General features: G+C 38.0%; 1 protein-coding gene across 2 annotated transcripts in view; it reads left to right on the forward strand.

Annotated features, from left to right (window-relative positions):
* The window catches only part of Flt1 (fms related receptor tyrosine kinase 1), a 161,314-nt gene that overhangs the window by 26,536 nt on the left and 115,164 nt on the right, over positions 1–19,614 (forward strand). For both annotated transcript variants that reach the window (XM_020176806.2, XM_020176810.2), the window contains exon 4: positions 175–401. In XM_020176806.2, the coding sequence (XP_020032395.2) occupies positions 175–401 (227 nt within the window). The remainder of the gene's footprint in view (positions 1–174; positions 402–19,614) is intronic.

Consider the following 19,614-nt stretch of genomic DNA (forward strand, 5'->3'; position numbering starts at 1 on the left):
CCAAATTCTTTTGCATCTTTATTCTGGTATTGTTCAGAAGTTCTTTGAATTTGTTGCTTTTCTATAAAGAGAAAGATGACTACACTTGAGAGAGGTCCTCCAAGCAGGCTTAGGATCTAGTGCCCAGCCTGGCCCAGACTTGATTGTGTTTTCTCTCCTTATCTGCCATTGTAGGGGGGATGTAGCTCACTCATGGTCTTTGCCTAAAACGGTGAGTAAGGAAAGCAAAAGGCTGAGCATAACTAAGTTTGCCTGTGGAAGGAGCAGCAAGCAATTCTGCAGTACTTTGACTTTGAACATGGCTCAGGCAAACCACACTGGCTTCTACAGCTGCAGATATCTACCCAAGTCTACTTCAAAGAAGAAGAAAACAGAATCTGCAATCTATGTATTTATTAATGGTAAGACTTCCATTTTTGATATTCTGTTTGACTTGGCAGTGGTCATAAATCTACCTTGATCCCTTTGGAAAGTGGCTTTCCTAGCAGGTATGGAAAAATGGGCCAGGAAAGAAATTCCGCTGGTAGCAGAAACTGAGGGAAAGCATCTTAATGCAACTGAGTGTCAATTTCAATGGGAATTTTCAAGACCCAATCAGTGAATTATTTGTTCCATGTGGGGAGAGACTATATTTGGTTCACCACTAGACCTATGACCTGTAGAATAGTGTCGGGCACATAGTTGGATGAAATGATAGGATCCTAATTTGATTTCTTAATTATTGAGAAACTCAAAATAGGATACAAAATTTTGGTCCTTTTAATACAATTGTCTTCTCTTATATGTTAAAATTGTAAAATGTTGTTTTTTCTGGGCTGGTGATATAGTCAGTGACAGAGTGCATGGCTAGTATATTGGGTGCCCTCGGTTCAATACCCAGCACCACACACACACACACACACACACACACACACACACACACAATGAATTTTCTACTAAACTAATAAATGTAATGTTACTATAATCTCTTGAGCACTACGTAATTGGTTCCAATTAACAATAGTGTATTATTCTGTGTTCATTAGGCAGGTATGATAATGATTGACGAGCTGGATAGTGAAAAGGACAAAAGGCAAAAGTGAAGCACTTTTGATGATAACTTTTATGATACTTTTTTTCCTCCTTAGGGAATGAACAAACGAAGTAATATTCAAAGGGAAGGAACAAAAAATCCTTAAAGAAGTATAATTTGGCAGTAGAAGTGGATCTCTGAGAAAGAATAAGAAAGATGTTTTGTAATTGCTCCTCCTTGTTTAGTTCAGTCCATTTCCAAAACTTGTTGAGGGGATGGAGGCATGTCCGGCATAAAAACAGAACAATCAGCCATTTTCATGGGGGTTCTTTTTTTGCTTTTAAAACAAAGCAACTAGAAAAAGCTAGCACACATGCTATGTGATGCTGCAGATTCAGGGTTAGTCTTAGGCGACAGTAGGTAGAATCATTGCATGGTATTGACAGAAGCCTCTTTTTAGCAGCTGTCGGACTCATTTTCCCTGAGACACTTTTATGTCTGTTCCTCAAACTCTGTTGGCACATTTTGTATTCTTCTGAGGTAGCTCTCTGAGGACTAGAGTCTGCCGTCACAGGAACACATCAGTCCACCTAAACAGAAGAGTAGGCTGCAGGCTGGCAATTCAGCCAGCTTCTGCAGGAGAGAAGACAGGGTGGCAGGCAGGAAATGAGGCAGGTGGAGAGGGGCGGAATTCAGAGACTTGCAGAGAGGCGATTGTGCTCAGGGGGAAGAACGCACAATGCCTGACAGTGGAGGCAAATGTAGCCACTTGTGTGCCCTTTCTAGTTCCGTGGTATTTTATGTTGTTTCTGACACTTGAGGAGAAAAGCAAGCACTTTGCAGTGGGTGCTAGAGACTTCCTTAGCACTTGCTGGGGAAGTGAGAGAAAAATGTACTCATACTAAAATTCTCATTAACCTTTCTCCTATGTGCTTATCAGTCTAACTTGAGAATCAGACACTTGAATAAAAGACCATCTCTTTTCTCCCCTCAAACAGTGTTCAGTTATTTTCCCCTTGAACTCCTGCATTATTCAGCACTGTCTACCCCAACCCCTTTTACGACAGAAGAGAAACTTAGCTATTTAGAAATGAACCCTACTAAAACTACCCAACAGAGCAGCTTTGACAAGTGCTGATTACTTTAGGAGTCAAATCAATTGTTATTCTAAATGTCTCCAGGACAAGGTGCAGATGTGTCTAGATTACTTTTATCTGCACTATGCCTCCTTAGTACAGTGCCTGGCATATAACAAGAATTCACTGTCTGTTACATGAATAAGTGTTGACAGGTGTTGTGTGGAGTACTCTGTTAAGATTGATATTGAAGATATCAATTCTAGGTTTAGTGAGAAAGAGCCCCAGGACTGATTTTTAATGTCTGATGTGGGATGGGTTGGGGAGTGGTGGCCTTTTTGTCATAGATTTATCATATCTGTTCTTCTGTAACAGTAGCACAAAGTTACAAGTTCCAGTATTTCAAAAGTCCTGCATAATTTGTCAGACACCAGGAAATTGTCTATTTCAAAGATTGTTCTAGGAGAAGAAAGGATTATGAAATACATTGCTTCATGGGTCATTATGAAACACACAAATGTTATGAGTTTCATGAATATTATATGAGTTCATTGGAAACACAGGGTATATAATGAAGCTGATTATTTTTAAATGTCACTATTACTAAAAGTGTTTGAATCAATAATGGTAGCCATAGAAAAGCATCCTGAATCTTATTTGTTTGCTAATAAAACAAATAATGTTACAGGCAAATATGCTGCCTGTAACTGTCCTGCTATGCAAATTAAGACATTCTTTTCCTGGTAGAATATTGTTATGACCACACCTTTTTAAAGTCCAGGTAACTGCAATATAATCCATTAAATAATTATAACTTTTCTAAGTGACCTAACATTTTATGTATTTCTGTTTTCACTATTTTATTAATTCTTTTTCTTTTCTGAGAAAATTTGGTCTTCTGATCCCATCTTTATTGAATACTTCCATTACAGTTTTATTTTGGTCCAGGGGCACAAATCTTGTCTCTGATGACTCAGAGGATTGTCTCTGGGATTAATAAAACTCCGACCATTTTCTACTACACAGCTGTGATTAGTCACTGCATACTAGCTAGCTATCACTTATTTATTGCCGAATATTTACTTCAGAACATGTTGTTCTGTTTGGAGGATTTTGACCCCTCATAAACATCTGCAGATGTATTGGTATTTCATTTTAGCTTTCTATGAAGATGAGAAACCCTATCTATCTAGATGTATTTTGAAAAGGCAAATTTGTATTCTATAGACTTTTAAGAAAAAGAAGCCATACTGTAATAGCTTTGTCTATTTATCACCAAATCCAGTGTGTGAATTTGAACAAATGAGTAGTTCGACATTATTTTGTGCCTGCTGTATACATGCACAGCTACCAGCTGAGCACAGATTTGGATTTACATGTAGTGTGCAGAAAAATCAATACCACCACATTGTCACAACAGCCTGTATAAATCCACCAAACCTCTGTATACTGCATTCAATCAATTTAATTACTCAAGTAATTATATTTAACTGCTTTAGCTGATTACTAAATTGTCTGGTAAATTAAATTTTCCATTAATATATCTTCCCACATTTGTTATTTTTCTTTTCACTTAAACAAATGGTTTTGTGGAGGAAGTCAGATGTCCAAGACTGAGGCAGTGAGGGGGCTGCACATGGCTCATGGCAGGAACGGTGGCTGTGAACCGCAGCCATGGTGACAGACTTGACAGATTCAGCCAGCCTTGGTGATCAGATGATCAGTGAATGAAGAAAAGAGAAAAGCCAGAGAGACACTCAAATTCTGGAAGGGCCATCAAACAGCTTGCTGTAGGTCCCCTACCTAGATGGAGGCTTGGCTGTAATCCCAGCTGTGCAAGTGTGGCACTTGGCAAAAACACGAGATCCTATCTGAAAAATAAGTAAAGCTTTTTACTGCAGAAGTGGCTTAAGTGGTAGAGTACTTGCCTAGCAAGTTTGAACCCCAGCACCACCAAAGCAAGGTGGAGGTGTGTGTGGGGGGGTGCAGGAACAAGGAGCCCTCCTCTACTAGTCTACAAGGACCCCTGTCAGTATTGTGTGGAGCTCCCACAATACCTTTCAACACTGCCTTCCTTTAGATTTCTTCCCAGACCTGACACAATTCAGTCCACACACAAGAAGCTTAGGCAACTGCCTGTTTAGGTGATGCTTTCACAGCTGGTGTGTGTTGCTCAGGGTGCCAAACTAACAACGGCAAGAGGTGGGATCTGTAGATTGACTCACAGAGCCTTGCTGCTTCCTTTCCCCCTGTGGTGATCAGAAGGATGTTTCTAAGGTGGAAAGACTCGAGGGGCGTGAACCCTTCACCTTGAACTGAAAGGTGCTGATGCTTCCTGTGCAGGAGTTGTAATCACATAGCTGGAAAATAAAAGTCTCTGTGCAGTTCAACAGAATCACTGTCTTTAATTGTGTGAGAGAAACTTTAGGGAGAAAATACAGCTTCTATACATCAAAATTCTCCATTAAGAAAAAGTAAACTAAAACTCTTAACATTCTGCACAAAGAAAACAATTGCAAAACTAAAACACAAGCAAAAATAGATAAATAAGAAGAAGGAATGATTAGCCATACTAGTTGTCTGAAATCTTTAGATCTGGATTTCGTAGGAAATTTATGACATTACCTATTATTGCTTGGTTAAAGTCTACAGTCTTCTCTGATTTTAGGTTTTAGTTTTCAACATGTACTCATCTTCCCCTTCTCCAATCCCACTCTTCCCTTACTCATTTCACCTCCATCTCTAATGCATGACTCCTTCCACGTATTTTCTGACAGTTTCTTCTAGCACAAATTTTCCAGCGAGGATAGGTTTCCAAGTTCAGTCCTGAGATGGTCTGATGCCTACCACAGGAGTCACTTCAGCCCCTGCAACACGTGTAGCAGCGTATGCAGACAAGTGGGATGATTTTCTTCCACACATCCTAAGCTAGGAGGTATATACACAAATTAGGGCAAATATGCACTCCTAGCCTCTAAAATACTGTCTGGAAACCCAGGTGGATTTTTTTTTTTTTTTTGGTGGTACTGATTTAGAACTCAGGGCTTCATGCTTACTAGGCAGGCACTCTACTGCTTGAGCCACTCCACCAGCACTTTTTGTGTTTGGTATTTTCGAAAAAGGGTCTCGAGAACTATTTGCCTGGGCTGGCTTTGAACCGAGATCCTGCTGATCTCTGCCTTCTGAGTAGCTAGGATTACAGACATAAGCCACTGGTGCCAGCTAGGTGGATTTCTTAAAATGGCAGTAGTCTGAGGCTGATTTGGATTTGCAGAATTCTACTTCATATGACCCTCTGTAAAGAATTCCTAGGAATTTTCTGTCTAAATACAGCTTCATCAAAAATCTAGTACAAGGTCAGGTTTGCTAGTTTTTTTTTTTTTTCCTTTATTTTGATGAGTTTGTGAAAAAGGAGAAACAAATATTTCTAGGGTTTAAAATCTGTACTGACAGTGTTGGGAATTTTCCTTGAGCAGCAGACGCCACTATATTCTGGCTCACTCTAGGGCTGAAGCCTGAAGGAGATTATCCGTTCTATCCATCATTGGAGACTGCTGATTAGGACCACATGGTGAGAATTTGGAGAAGAGTAACCTAACTCTTAACCATTTTCCTTTCCAGCTACATGAAAATCTGATGGACGACATTCTCGATATCTTTAAGCCCTGCCATTTCACATTTCCCTTCTAGAAACATTTTTTGTCATTAAACACAAAGAGACCTTGATTGTGGTATGGAAACACATGTGATAGGGATGGAAGCCATTCATGTTGGGGTTGTTAGCATTCAAACACATCACATCTTCATTCCTTGCCCCTTGCCCCAGGCCTTGTGTTCCTAGGAACATCATCCTTAGTACTTGATGGTATCTGTCAAGTGTTCGAGCCATTGCCCAGAAGAGAGTAATTCCTGGTGTTTCCTAGGCTCTATGCCAGAACATTTTGGCATGCCAGCTTTCTAGAGCCAAATTGCTAAGCCTTGCTAGCAACAATATACTTGTGTATCCTGAGGTTTTTAGGAGAGCTGCACATATACTCAAAAATAATCAGAATGAACATAGTTTTGAATGAGCCACTTGGACTCAGTCACTTTGCATGTTGATGATTAAAGCAGAATTATGAAATCTCAAGACGGCAGCGAAGGGGCTAGAGGTGTGGCTCAAGTGGTAGAGCTTGCTTGCTCAAATCCCAGTACTGAAAAAAAAAGAAAAGATGGCTATAAAACTGACCATCTGTTCTCATTCCCCCACAATCAAGGAGTGTGAAAAACAGCGGATCAAAACTTTATGGTTTTAAGGATTTAAAAAAAAAATTCCTCCAAATAATCTTTTAAGAAAAATGAGCAAGGGACTTTTTCAGAAGAAATCCCCTTAAGCTGAAAAGGTTTTAAGTTTCTGACATTTCATAACGTCAAGGATAATGAGATGCCTGGGCTGTCTAGAGACGAGGAGGTGACGGTGATCTGTTTTGATCGTGGAGGTCCTGGCAGTTCTGATATTCTGCAATTTTCCTTTACTATTTTATATATTTGTTCTGTCATTGGTGTGTTTTTGCTGAGGTACCTAGGTAGTCATCATGGCTCAACTGTTCTATTCAAAATCTGTGGTTTTCTAAAATAGTAAACACCCTCCCTTCCTTCATCAAATATCAATTAATAAGCAACAGTTGAAATAATATGACCTGGGCTTCAGAGTGGTTTCATATCCCCTGTTCTGATACCTATTAGGTCTTCAACTTTGGACAGATTGCTTATGAGAACAATGATTAACATTTATGTAGGGCTTATTTGCCGCTGGGCACTGTCCTAAGCACCTTGCATATGTCAATGGTTCCATCTTCACAAAAACCCTATGGGGTAGCACTATCAGTTTTGTATTTTCAAAGCTCAGCAAAACAGAAGGGTCAGAGACATCTCAGATGCCTCCTATCCCACATATGCAGTCTTCCCCATTGTTAAAGTCCCCATCACAGTGGGACATTTGTTATAGCTGGTGAACCTACATGAAGACCCAAACTCCACAGTCTACATTAGGGTTCACTCTTAGCATTGTACATTGAAAGAGTTTAGGTAAGTACATAGTGACAGGTATTCTCTCTTATAGTACCATACCCAGTATTTTCACTGCCCTAAAAGTCTTCTATACTCCATCTATTTACCCCTTCCCCAAATCCTAATCCCAAGGAAACCACTGATCGTGCCTTTTCTAGAATCTATATAGCTGGAATCATGCAGTAATGTTTTTAGATTGGCTTATTTCATTTAGTAGTATGCATTTAAGATTCCTCTGTGCCTTTTTTGGCCCAATAGGAACATTTCTTTTTAACACTAAATAATATTCCATTGTCTGAATGTACCACAGTTTATTTACTCATTTACCTATTCAGAGACATCTTGGTTGTTTCCAGGCCTTGGTAATTATGAATAAAATTGTTATAAACATCAGTGTGCAGTTGAACATTTTAAACTTCTTTGGGTAAATACCAAGGACCTGGGATTAGTATGGTAAAAGTATTTTTGGTTTTATAAGAAACTATCAAACTGTCTTCCAAATGTCCTTATCATTTTGCATTCCCACCAGCAATGAGTGAGAGATCTTATTATTCCATATCCTTGCTGTATTTGGTGTTGTCAGTGTTCTGACGTTTAACCATTCTAAGAGGCATGTAGTGGATTTCATGTTTTAGTTTGCATTTCTCATGATATGGTATGGAGCATCTTTCTGTATGCTTATTTGCCATCCATGTCTTTGTTGAAGAGACATTTGTTAAGGTTTTTGGCTCATTTTTCAGAAGAATTATTTGTATTCCTATTGTTGTTGAGTTTTAAGAGTTCTTTGTGTATTTTGGATAACAGTCCCTTATAGGCTGTGTCTTTTTCAAATATTTTCTCCCAGCCTGTGGCTTGTCTTTCTTCTTTTGATGTTGTCTTTGGAAGAGCAGATGTTCTTGATTTTAATCAAGTTCAACTTCTCAATTCTTTCATGGGTTGTGCCTTTTGGTGCTTGCTCTAAAATGCCATTGCTATCCCCAAGGTTATCTAGGTTTTCTCCCATATTATATTCTGGAAGTTATAATTTCGCATTTTACATCTAGCTCTATAATCTATTTTGAATTGATTTTTTGTGAAGAAAGTAAGGTCTATGTCTACATGGTTTTTTGTTTTATTTTGGTTTTGGCATGTAGATATCCAGTTGTTCCAGTGTTATTTGTTGAAAAGATTATCTTTGCCCCCATTAAATTGCCTTTGCTTTTGTCATTGATCTATTGACTGTGTTTATGTGGGTCTGTTTCTGGCCTCTCTATTCCGTCTCCTTGATCTCTTTGTCTGTTTGGTCCCTTACCGCCTATCATGATTACTATCATGATTACTACAGCTTTATAGTAAGTCTTAAAACTGGATAATCCCAGTCCTCCAATTTTGTTCTTCTTCATAGATAATATGTTGGGTATTCTGGGTCTTATCTGTCTCCACATAAACTTTAGAATGGGTTTGTCAACATCCACAAAATAACCTCTGGAATTTGGATGAAGATAATACTGAATCTATAGATGAAATTAGGAAGAACTGACAATATTGAGTCTTCTTATCCATGATCACGAAATATCTCAATTTAGTTCTTCAGATTTTTCTCATAATAGCTTTGCAATATTCCTCAGATGTACAGATTCTTCTACATATTTTGTTAGATTGGAGCCTAAGTACTTCATTTTTGGTGGCATGAATGTTTTAATTTCAAATTCCACTTCTTTATTAGTGTTACACAGCAGCAATTGGTTTTTGTATATTAACTTTATATTCTGCCAACTTACTATAATCATTAATTAGATCCATGAGTTTTTTAATTGATTCTTGCAGATTTTCATATAGATTATCATGTCAAGTGCAAACAAAGACAGTTTTATTTTTTCTTTCTAATCTATATACCTTTGGGCTGGGGCTATAGCCCATTGGTAGAGTACTTGCCTAGCATGCACAAAGCCCTAGGTTCAATCCCCAGCAGTGCAAAAAACAAAAATGAAAATCGGTCTGTGTATCTTTATTTTCTCTTCTCAGCTTGTTGCATTACTAGGACTTTCACTACGATGTAGACAAGGAGGAGTGAGGAGCCACTCCTTGCTGTATTCCTGTTCTCGGTGGGACCACTCTCATATTCCTCTCTGCACCACACAAAGTTTAAACTAATTGCCCAAGGTCATAAAATTACTACCTGGCAGAGAAGGTAATGAAGTTCTTGCCCTTAACCACCCCTCATAGCCAGGAGTTCATATAAATAAATAAATATTTATAACATTTGGGGCTGGGACTTGGGGCTCAGTGTTAGAGCACTTGCCTAGCATATACAAGACCCTGGATTCAATCTAGAGCAGTGCAAAAAACAAAGAAACAAGCAAACAAATAAAAAGCCAAATCAGAACTGTGTTTGGCATATAGTATTCACTATGTAAAGGTATATTGCTACTCCTGTTATTATTATCATCTTTTGAGTTTGGGTTACTTCATCTGTAAGAGAGAATAGTATTATTACCTGAAGTTGTTAAGATCCTCATCTTTCTATGAGCCTATATTTGATAGGTCTAATGAAATTGGCTACACTTAGCCATATTTCAGAGCACTATGGGAAAAGAACAGTAAGAATGGATGCTCTCCCTGGGATATGTCCTGATTTTCTCCACTCCTCCCCTGGGTCTTCTGTACCTACTTACTCATTTTTCAGGTCTCAAATTATATATCATTCTTCTGGGAAGCCACCTCTGCCTCGGGGTGGTACTTCTATCACTTTCCACATAGGACTCACCGCTCACCAGCCTGTGAGACCAGGACTGAATTTGGTTTGCTTACCTTGATAGCCCCAGGACCTAGTACAAAGAAGGTACTTAATGTTTGTTTGATAAAGGAAACATGTGATTTTAAAGTTGATATTAGTCTTACTTGGTTTCCTTGACTTTGAAGAGGAAATTGAAGGCACACTGAAAAATAGAGCCAAATCTGGTGGCCAAAACTCACCTGTCATGTGACTAAATCATGGTCCCCTAAAATTCCAACAGACTATAATAGGGAATTGGGATTAGCAAAATGTGATTTGACAAGGATAGATGTAAAGGCATGTATTTGGCTTACAAAACCCAGTAACTACCTAGTATTGAATGGGGGAAGCTGTGGCCAAGTGCACATCTGGAAAGGACTTTCTGTTGACTCCACATTTACCAAGACAATTAATCCAGTCATTGACTGTATTAATAAATATGCAGTGCCCAGAATAAAGGTAGTGCCAGTCTTACAGTTTAATTTATACCTCAAGAGAAACACTGAAAACAGGATTTCCAAAGGAAATTACTTAACTCTAGACTTCATCATTTGTAAAATTGGTATCTGCCCATAGGGTGATGAGCATTAAATGATTGGGTGATTTTTATTATTTTTCTTAGCAAGGAACAACTGAAAGGACGTAAATATTTAATCTAAAAAAGTAATGAACCAGGTGGGAAAATAGGAAACCTGAGTGTGATTATCTTCTTATACATTGTCTTATCTAAGAAATAACAAAGACCAAGACAGGCAGACTTCATCTTGACATATGAACATTGAAAGCTATCCAAGAGTAGAGTGACCTATTTTGAGAGATGGTGAGCTCCATGCAGGAGGTATTCAAGCATGGGATAGGTGCTTACTTGGTGGGACTGGGTAAGATGGTGCCTCAGGGCCTTTTCACTGTTCAGATTCATTAAGTGGGCTGAGGTCTAGTTGTGTCTGAAGTTGCTGGTCTTTCCCACATGTCCTTGCCTTGACTTCCACCTCAACTTCCTTGGACTTTTGTATGCAGTGCAGGGGTTGCAGACTGAAAGTGTGCAGGCCAGACTCAGGCCAGGTGAGCAGGCATAAGACTTTTGGCTGTCAATACTTAATAACTGGAAGAGTTAAAAATCTTATTTTAGAAACTAGAAACTCAACTCACACTGGCCCATTGCACTTAGCTTGCTGCAGAGAGCAGTAGCTGCACTTTTTGCACACGGTCCCACATTCTAAACTGCCCCTAATTCCCCTGTCTCATCTGCCTTCCTTGTCTGACCCCAGAAGGATATCATAATGCTGAGCTTTTTGTGAACATTTCAAATGAATGCAAAACAAAGCTTGACTTTGTCATCATGATGGTGCCTATCCCATGTTTTAGATGAGGAAACTTAATACCTGATAGAGAGCTTAAACAAAGGTTCTAATGACTGGAGTTTGGTCCAAAGTGTGTGACATTAATCTGTTGTTTTATATTACTATCTTCTATCAGAAGATTCCATGTTACCTCTGTCTCTGAGCCATCATTTCTTCCACTGGGCATGGATAACTGAAAGTGTAATCATTTCTCCTGGATCACACAGGAACGTCAGGACCAGACTTTGGTGTGGAGAGAGAGTGAGACCAGGCTAGGAGCAGGAAACCTGAATTCATTTTTGGCTCAGACATTACTATTATTCCTGCACTTATAGACAGACTCTCCTTCTCTCAGGGCTTCAGAGGCAATATTGAGGTATCCTGAAAGTCCTTGAAAGTCTTACAGTTTTATGATTCAGACATAGAATAAGAATAATGACATGGTGGAAAATCTGGGCAATAGAAGAGTGATAGTAGGGCATTACAACTTTTTGCTCTTTCCTTTCTCCTTCACTTCTGTTTCTTCCTTCTCCCACCCCCTTCTTTCCCTCCTACCTCTCTCTCTCTTTTTTTCTTTGAGATGTTTCCATTGATCAAGGCGAAGATCTGGCTGAAGCCAATTGTCTGCTGAACAAGACCTAGAAATTATTCAATTGGCTTTGTGTGAATAGCTGGGAGCACAGAAAGCCAACACCTTGGCCTGTGGTTCATCAACTTACTGTCTACCCAGTGTTCCACTCTGAATTAAGATCTTCAACTAACATATTTAAATTATAGCTATAAATTTAAAAAAGAAAAAAGAAGAAAGTCCCTACTCCACTCCATGGCAGAATTTAGAATTTTCCCATGTGATTAACATGAGTGATGCTGTGTGTGTGAGCACATATGGCCCATGCAGATAGGCTGTTAAGACTTTGAGTCCCTGGACTATCATTAGGCACAGTTCTGGGTACAAAACGTGCTCTTTGTTTTCCTGCCTCCATAAATACCTTTGACCTTGTGCCACTTATTCCACCTCTGCTGGACAGTGGGTTGAGATGATTGATTATCCTGGAGCCCTACTGCTAGAGCCCATATTTCAGGGTACAAATTCAGAGATGCAAGAGGAGGGAGAGAGGTCCATGCTCTCTTCTCTCCTTCCTCATCCTTCCTCTTTTCTCATCTCCTGCTATTCAATCCACTGTTACAAGTAAAGCAACAGGGTCTCAAAGGACAAGAGCAACCAATGTAGGAAAATGACTTGTTCAGAAAGAAGCACTTATTTTGTAGCATACAAATAGTACACTTTAAAGTTTTTAAAAAAATTTTAAGGGTAGCATTTTGAGTCTGAAATGGAATGATCTTTATTTACCTTGCTCTAACAGAAATGTTTTGTGTAAGGGAGACAGAAACTGGCAGCTGATGTCCCGAGGTCAACCTCCATGAGGTTTTCTCATCACTCTTAAATCTGGGTATAGATCCACCAGTAGTGGTGACAGTTGTTAGATTTCCGGCTAGTAAATTATAGCTGAGGCTTTGATGCTACTCATTTGGACAATCAGGGTAACTCTCCAGGGACCTCTGAGCCGCACATCCTGTGTGGACTGTACCCAGACAAGCAGGCAAGTTCTTCCACATAGTGAAGGCAGAGGTGTTTCATTTGTGCCCGCTGACCTGGGGCCGCCAGGGGGAACTGAAGGATGCCTTTATAATCACGATGACTTTGGCACAGGGAAAAATTCCATTGTTTGTGGGTGGCCCAGCAGGATGTGAATTGGGGTGGGAAAGAGAGGTTGCAGGGAACCCCTAGGTGAGGAGCAGGAACCATTTCAGCTCAGAAAACAAGGGGTCATTATCTCTAAGAAAGAGCCCAAAAGCTCAGTTTTCTTCCAAAAGAAGTTTGTTTTTGTTTTGAGATATAATTCACATACTACACAATTCATCTATTTAAAATAGAAAATTCAGTGGATTTTAGCATATTGACAAGTACATGCAGCCATTATCCTATCACCACAATCAACTTATCTCAAAAAGAAGCCTTCACTCGCAACCCCAGTCCATACCTCTCTAGCCCAAGCAACCACTAATCTATTTTCTGTCCTTGTTGGTTTGCCTCTTCCTCTTCTGAATATTTCAGATAAAGTCATACAATTTCAATCTTTTGTGCCTAGCTTCTTTCACTTAGCACAATGTTTTTGAGGTTCATCCATATTAAAACACGTGGGAGCCCTTCATTTCTGACTACTGCTGAATAATATTCCACCATATAGATGTACCACACTTTAGCTACTCATTTATGACTTGTATCTACTTTTTTGGCTATTTTAAAGAATGCTTGAAGAAACACTGTGTGCAAGCTTTTGTGTGGGCCTAAGATTTCATTCTGGATGCCCGTGGGTGGGATTGCTGTGTCATAGAGTAACTATGTTTAATCATTTGAGGAACTGGCTGTTTTCCAACATGGCTGCACCATTTTACATTCCCATCAGCAATGGATGGCGGTTCTGATCTTTCCTCATCCTTGCCAGCACTTGTTACTGTCGCTACATTAGTAGGTGTGAATTGTATTTCATTATGGTTTTAATTAGAATTTTTCCTAGTGGAGCATTATATGAGCATCTACTCATGCACTTAGTGAACCTTTGTATATTGTCTTTGAGGAAATGTCTGTTCAAATCCCTTTTGCATTTTTCAATTGAGTTATTTATCTTCATTATTGAGTTATAAAAGTTATTAAATTTGTTATTACTTTATATAATTGCATATTACAAATATATTTCATATATTCTAAATTATGTATAATATACACATACATTCTATATTGAGATTTAAATATACTCTAAATATATAACTATACATTATAACTATATTAAAATTATTCTGGATGTGTTAGTATATTTTACACATTCTAGATATAAGTGCCTTAGCAGGTATATGATTTGTAAACATTTTCTCCCATTCTTTGGGTTATCTTTTCACTTTCTGAGTAGTATTCTTTGAAGTACCAAAGTTTTAAATTTTGATGAAGTTCAACTTGTCAATTTTTTTCTTTTGTTGTTTGTGCTTTTTGGATGATGTATAAGATATATGACTGTAATGCCAAATCTATATCATGGTAATTTACCTCTGGTTTCTTCTAAGAATTTTTATAATTAGCTCTTCCATTTAAGCCTTTTATCTATTTTTGGTTAGCATTTCTATATGGAATGATGTAAGGATCCAACTTCATTCTTTTGTTCGTAGAGTTGGTCTAGCAACCTTTGTTAAAATGATTATTCTTTCACCCATTGAATGCCAACTTGACCACAGACACATGGATTTTTTTTTTCTGGACTCTCAGTTCCATTCTATTGATCTGTAAGTCTTGATCATTTTTTACAATTTTAATTTTGAAAGAGACAGGGTTGAGTCCTCAAATTTTGTACTTTTGCAAGATTGTCTTGTCTGTTCTGGGTCTCTTGCAATTCTCTATGAATTTTAGAATCATCTTGTCAATTTCTACAAAGCAGTTAGCTGGGATTCTGATAAGGATTGCATTGAATTTATAAATCAATTTGGAAAGCAGTAGTATCTTAATAATATTATCTTTAATTCATGAATATGCAATGTTTTTCCATTTACTTAGGTCTTCTCTAATGTCTTTCCACAATGTTTTGTGCTTTTCAAAGTATAAATGTATACTTTTTGGTCAATATAGGCCTAAGTACTTTATATTCTTTTTGATGCTTTTGTAAATGGAATTGTTCTCATAATTCCATTTTTCAGATGGTTCAAGTATAAAAAATGTATATTTCATTTTTGTATATCGATCTTGTCTCCTGCAATATTGCTAAACTCGTTTTTTAGTTTTAATAGTTTTTTAATAGATTAGGATTTTCATCATGTAAGATCATGTCATCTGAATGTAGAAACTAGTTTCCAATGCAATTGCACTATTTTAATCTTTCCAGTTGGGTCACTTTTCTTTTTCTTGCCTAATTTCCCTGACTAGCCCCTCTAGGATTGTTAAATAGCAATGACGGGAATGAACAACCCTGTCTTCTTCTTGATCTTAGGAGGAAAACATCCAGTATTTCACCATTAAGTATAATGTTAGCAGTGGGCTTTTTGGAGATGACATTTATTAGGTTGAAAAAGTTCCACTCTATTCCTACTTTACTGAGTGTTTTTATCATGAAAGAAGGTCGATTTTGTCAAATACTTTTTATCTATTCTGATAATCATGTAGTTGATATGGTATATTAATTACACTGATTGATATTTAAATGTTAAGCCAGTCTATTCCTGGAACAACTCTCACTTTGTTATTGTATACAATGCTTTTAATATGCCAATTCGCTATTATTTTGAGGGGTTTTTTGGCATCCATGTTTATAAGAGATAGTATTTTGCAGTTTTCTTATGATGGCTTTCATTTTGGTATTATAATACTGGCCCATGAATGGGTTTGGAAGTTCTGCTTGCTCTTCTATTTTTTGGAAAAGTTGTAAAGAATTGGTATTCTTTAAGCTTGGTAGAAATCGCTTGCCATCTGAGCCTTGGCTTCTCCTTCTTGTCAGTTTTTTTGTTTTGTTTTTAAGTTACCAATTCAGTCCCTTGTTATAGGTCTTTTGGTTTGTCTCTTTCTTGTCAGTTCTCCTAGCCTGTTGTATCTTTCTAGGAATTTGTCCATTTCCTTTGTTATCTAATTCATTGGCATACAATTACATTTCTTTACAATGCTTTTTACTTTAGTAATGTCAACACTAATGTCCACTGTTTCACTTCTGATTCTAGTAATTTGAGTCCTTTCTCTTTTTTTTCCTTGGTTGTCTGGACAATGGTTTGTCAGTTGTGTTCATCTTTTTAAAAAATCAGCTTTTGGCTACTGGTTTTTTCTGCTGCTGTTCTATTCTCTCATTAGTTTCCACGTTTGTATTTATTATTTCTTCGCTTTAAATTTAGTTTGCTGTTCTCTACCCAATATCATAAGGTAAAAGATCAGGTTTGGATCTTCTTTTTCAGTAGACATTTATAGCTGTAAATTTCACTGTAAACACTTCATCCCGAAAGTTTTGTTACATTTATGTTTTCATTTTCACTTATTTCAAAATATTTCCTAATTTTCCTTTTGATTTCTTTTTTGACCCACTGGTTATTTAAGAATATGTTGCTTCATTTCTACATTTTTGGGATTTCCCCAAATTTCTTTCTGTTACTCATTTCTAATTTCATTCTACCATCCCCAGACAACACACTTTGTGTTATTTCTATTTTGTGAATGTATTGAGGTTTGTTTTATGGCTTCTCATATGCTCTATCTTTGAGAATTTTTCCATGTGCACTTACAAAAACTGTGTATGCTGCTGTGATGAACGGAGTATTCTGTTAGGTACAGTTGGATGGTAGTGTTGTTCAAATGTCCTGTTCTCTTTTTGATCTTCTGTCCAGTTGTCCTGTCCATTATCCAAAGGGGGATACTGAATTTTCATCTATTATTGTTGAAGCATTTATTTTTCCCTTCAATTCTGTGCTCTATGAGTTTCAGTGCTCTGTTGTTCAGCGCCTATATATTTATCATTGTTATAGCTTCTCGATAGACTGACCCTCTTACTATTATTAAGTGTGTCTCTTGACCTGTACTAACATTTCTTATTTCAAAGTCTGTTTTGTCTGGTGTTAGTAGAGCCATCCCAGCTTTCTTGTGATTGCTCCAAAGCTCTGTGCGAATTGTCACATCCTCAGTGGACAGTGTAAGTCACTGAGGAATTTGCTTCTTTTCCTTTTCTCATTCTCATATTTCAAATGAAATGTTTCACCAATTGACAAACTATCCTTCAGAATTAGGTATAGTCTATAACATGAAGACCTGTATGATGTGAAAACTCTTATGTCATGGGATTGGTTAATGAGTTGCCATCCTCTCCACTTCTTACTCAATAAATGAGAACCACATCCTTCTTTAAGATACTCGGAATCCTCATGACCAGGGCTTGGAGGTGAGGAAAGTTAAAGTAAAGGAAAAGGAACTCAGGAAAATGTTTATAAAAATCTTAAAAATGCATATGTGCTAGAAAATAGGAAGTTTACTCGTGAGCCTCTTTTCAAGTCAAAAAAGCTTCCTAAATTTGGGGCTCATTCCCGTGCTCTGAACTCAGATAATACCAGTTGGAAATGGAGTAGAATGGGAATGGCATGCCAGGGCCTTTATGTCTGTACATGTTACGGTGCCAGGAAAAAACATATTAAAAATAGACACAATTCCATTCTGAGCAAGGGTCCTATTTGATCTTTCCCTGTGACAAGCCCACTTGTCCTGAAGGAAAAGTGATAGTCCAGATACTCCCATTGGGTGAGAAAAACCTCATATTTGTTGCCAGTTTCCTGTCCCTGCTTTGAGCTCTAGGAGTTCAGAGAGGTGAAAGCAGTGTGACCTTTACCTAGCTGTGTGTTGTCATTAGTCCCTGGTGACAATGTGTTTGAGTTACCAGTCCGCTGGCAATCTTTGGATTAGCTCTTCCTCACTCTTTTAACAACCAGAAAATTTGGTCTCAGGAAACTACTGTGCAGTGTTGGCTGGGTTCAGTAGTCATTTTTAATTTTGTGACAAAGACAAATGTGTCCTACGGGAGCAGTAAGTGGTTTTACTGGTGATATTAATGGAACTGTGACCTCTCCTGTATCTATGGTCCTACAAAACAAACTATGTTTGTATTATGTCAGGCAAGTTCATTCTTAGCCCTTCCTTGAAGTAAATTGCAGAGGAAATATACTATTAATAAGCCCAGGGAGTATTGGTGTGTGTATGTGTGTATGTGTGTCTATAATCATAAACTCATTTGCAAACACAGTGTATTTATAATGCCACTATTGACTGTCGTACAGATACTGTGTTTTGAATTGTGTTTGAGTAGGCACAAATCACTGAAGTTCTGATGTCTTTGAACAGAATTGTAGTGGGCCCAGGCGTGACAGTGAAATGGCTTTTAGAGGCTAATAGCTATAGTAAAATTTAAGTGTTTGGGGATTGAAAGAGACAAAGGGGAAGAAGAAACTCAGAGGCACACTGAATGCCCTTCTAATTCCATTTGGAATTGACATTTCATTAGTCTAGAAATGACTACACCGATGATTACTATTTTCCTGGAAGAACATTTTATGCAGTGTCCTTTGTTCAAAATGGTTGTTAAAGGAGGCAGTAAATTAAATATGAAGGATTTACAGTTTAGTTAAATATATTAAACCATTTCCTGGTGTTTGTGTTTACCTTGGGACTCACAAAGGAGACAAAAATATAGACTCACCGGAGGAAGGAAAGGAATGATCAAATCCCAGTGGTCTCTAGCTGAATGTCTAACTCAGCAACTTTATTTAGAGGAGGAATTTAATGCTGATAAGGAATCCCTGTCTCCATATAATTAACTTTTCCTCTTTGCATGTGTTCTACACCCATTGAAAATTCCTAATAAACACATATCTTTACTGTGACAGTTAATGTTTCATTCTATTTGGAATACAATGTTAAGTCAAGTGCAAAATGTAGTTTTCATTGGGTTAAAATGGCTGGGGCTTTGATAATTAAAAACATTATTAACTGATACATGATCATCTAGAAAGACTGACAAATATGCAAGATTTTATAAATGAGAAAAAAACTCATGAAGCTAACATTCAAAGATAATCGTATTTCACATTTAAGTGTACTTATTTCTAGTCTTTTTTCTATGCCACTCTGAGTCTGAAATCAAGGTGTTTTCAGGGCCAAGCCTCATCTGAAACCCACTGAGGAATCCATCTTTGCCTCTTGCTACTAGCCTTGGGTGGTTCCTTAGCAGTTCTTGGCACTCCTTGGCTTGCAGATGTCACACCAATTTCTGTCTTTGTCTTTATATGGCCGTCTTCTTTTAGACTAGGGGCCCACTCTCCTTAGGTTAAGTAATTACATTTGCAACAACCCTATTTCCAAATTAAGCCACATTCAGAAGTACAGGGGGCTTAGGACATTTTCCACTTAGCATCCAGATTGAGAGAGGCAAGCCGATCTGAGAGAGGACCAGCAAGCAGGGCGGGGGCCTAGTTGGTTCTTTCAGATCCAGATGGGAAGAGTTCACAACAGGGGGGAAGATGAGAACACAAAGACTCCTGAAGAGCTTGTTGTGATGATGTCAATGGATTCCTGAGGTCAAAGGCAAGGTGGACAGTGAAATCTGATGCTTATTCTGGTTTCTGGAAGAATCACAGGGAATCCTCCTTGTCTCTGAGACAGCCAAATGCCACACTTTCAAAGGAGGTATTTTGGTGATTAAAGCCTTTGCCAGACCTCTTTGTAGGCATGTGCACATATTTTGCTCTTAATAGATAAGTAGTGCATGTTAAAGAAACATATCTCAGGCGCATCTGATGAAGCACTGGCAGTTCTCCTGC

Source organism: Castor canadensis, chromosome 10, assembly GCF_047511655.1.
Source record: "Castor canadensis chromosome 10, mCasCan1.hap1v2, whole genome shotgun sequence".
Classification (NCBI taxonomy): domain Eukaryota; kingdom Metazoa; phylum Chordata; class Mammalia; order Rodentia; family Castoridae; genus Castor; species Castor canadensis.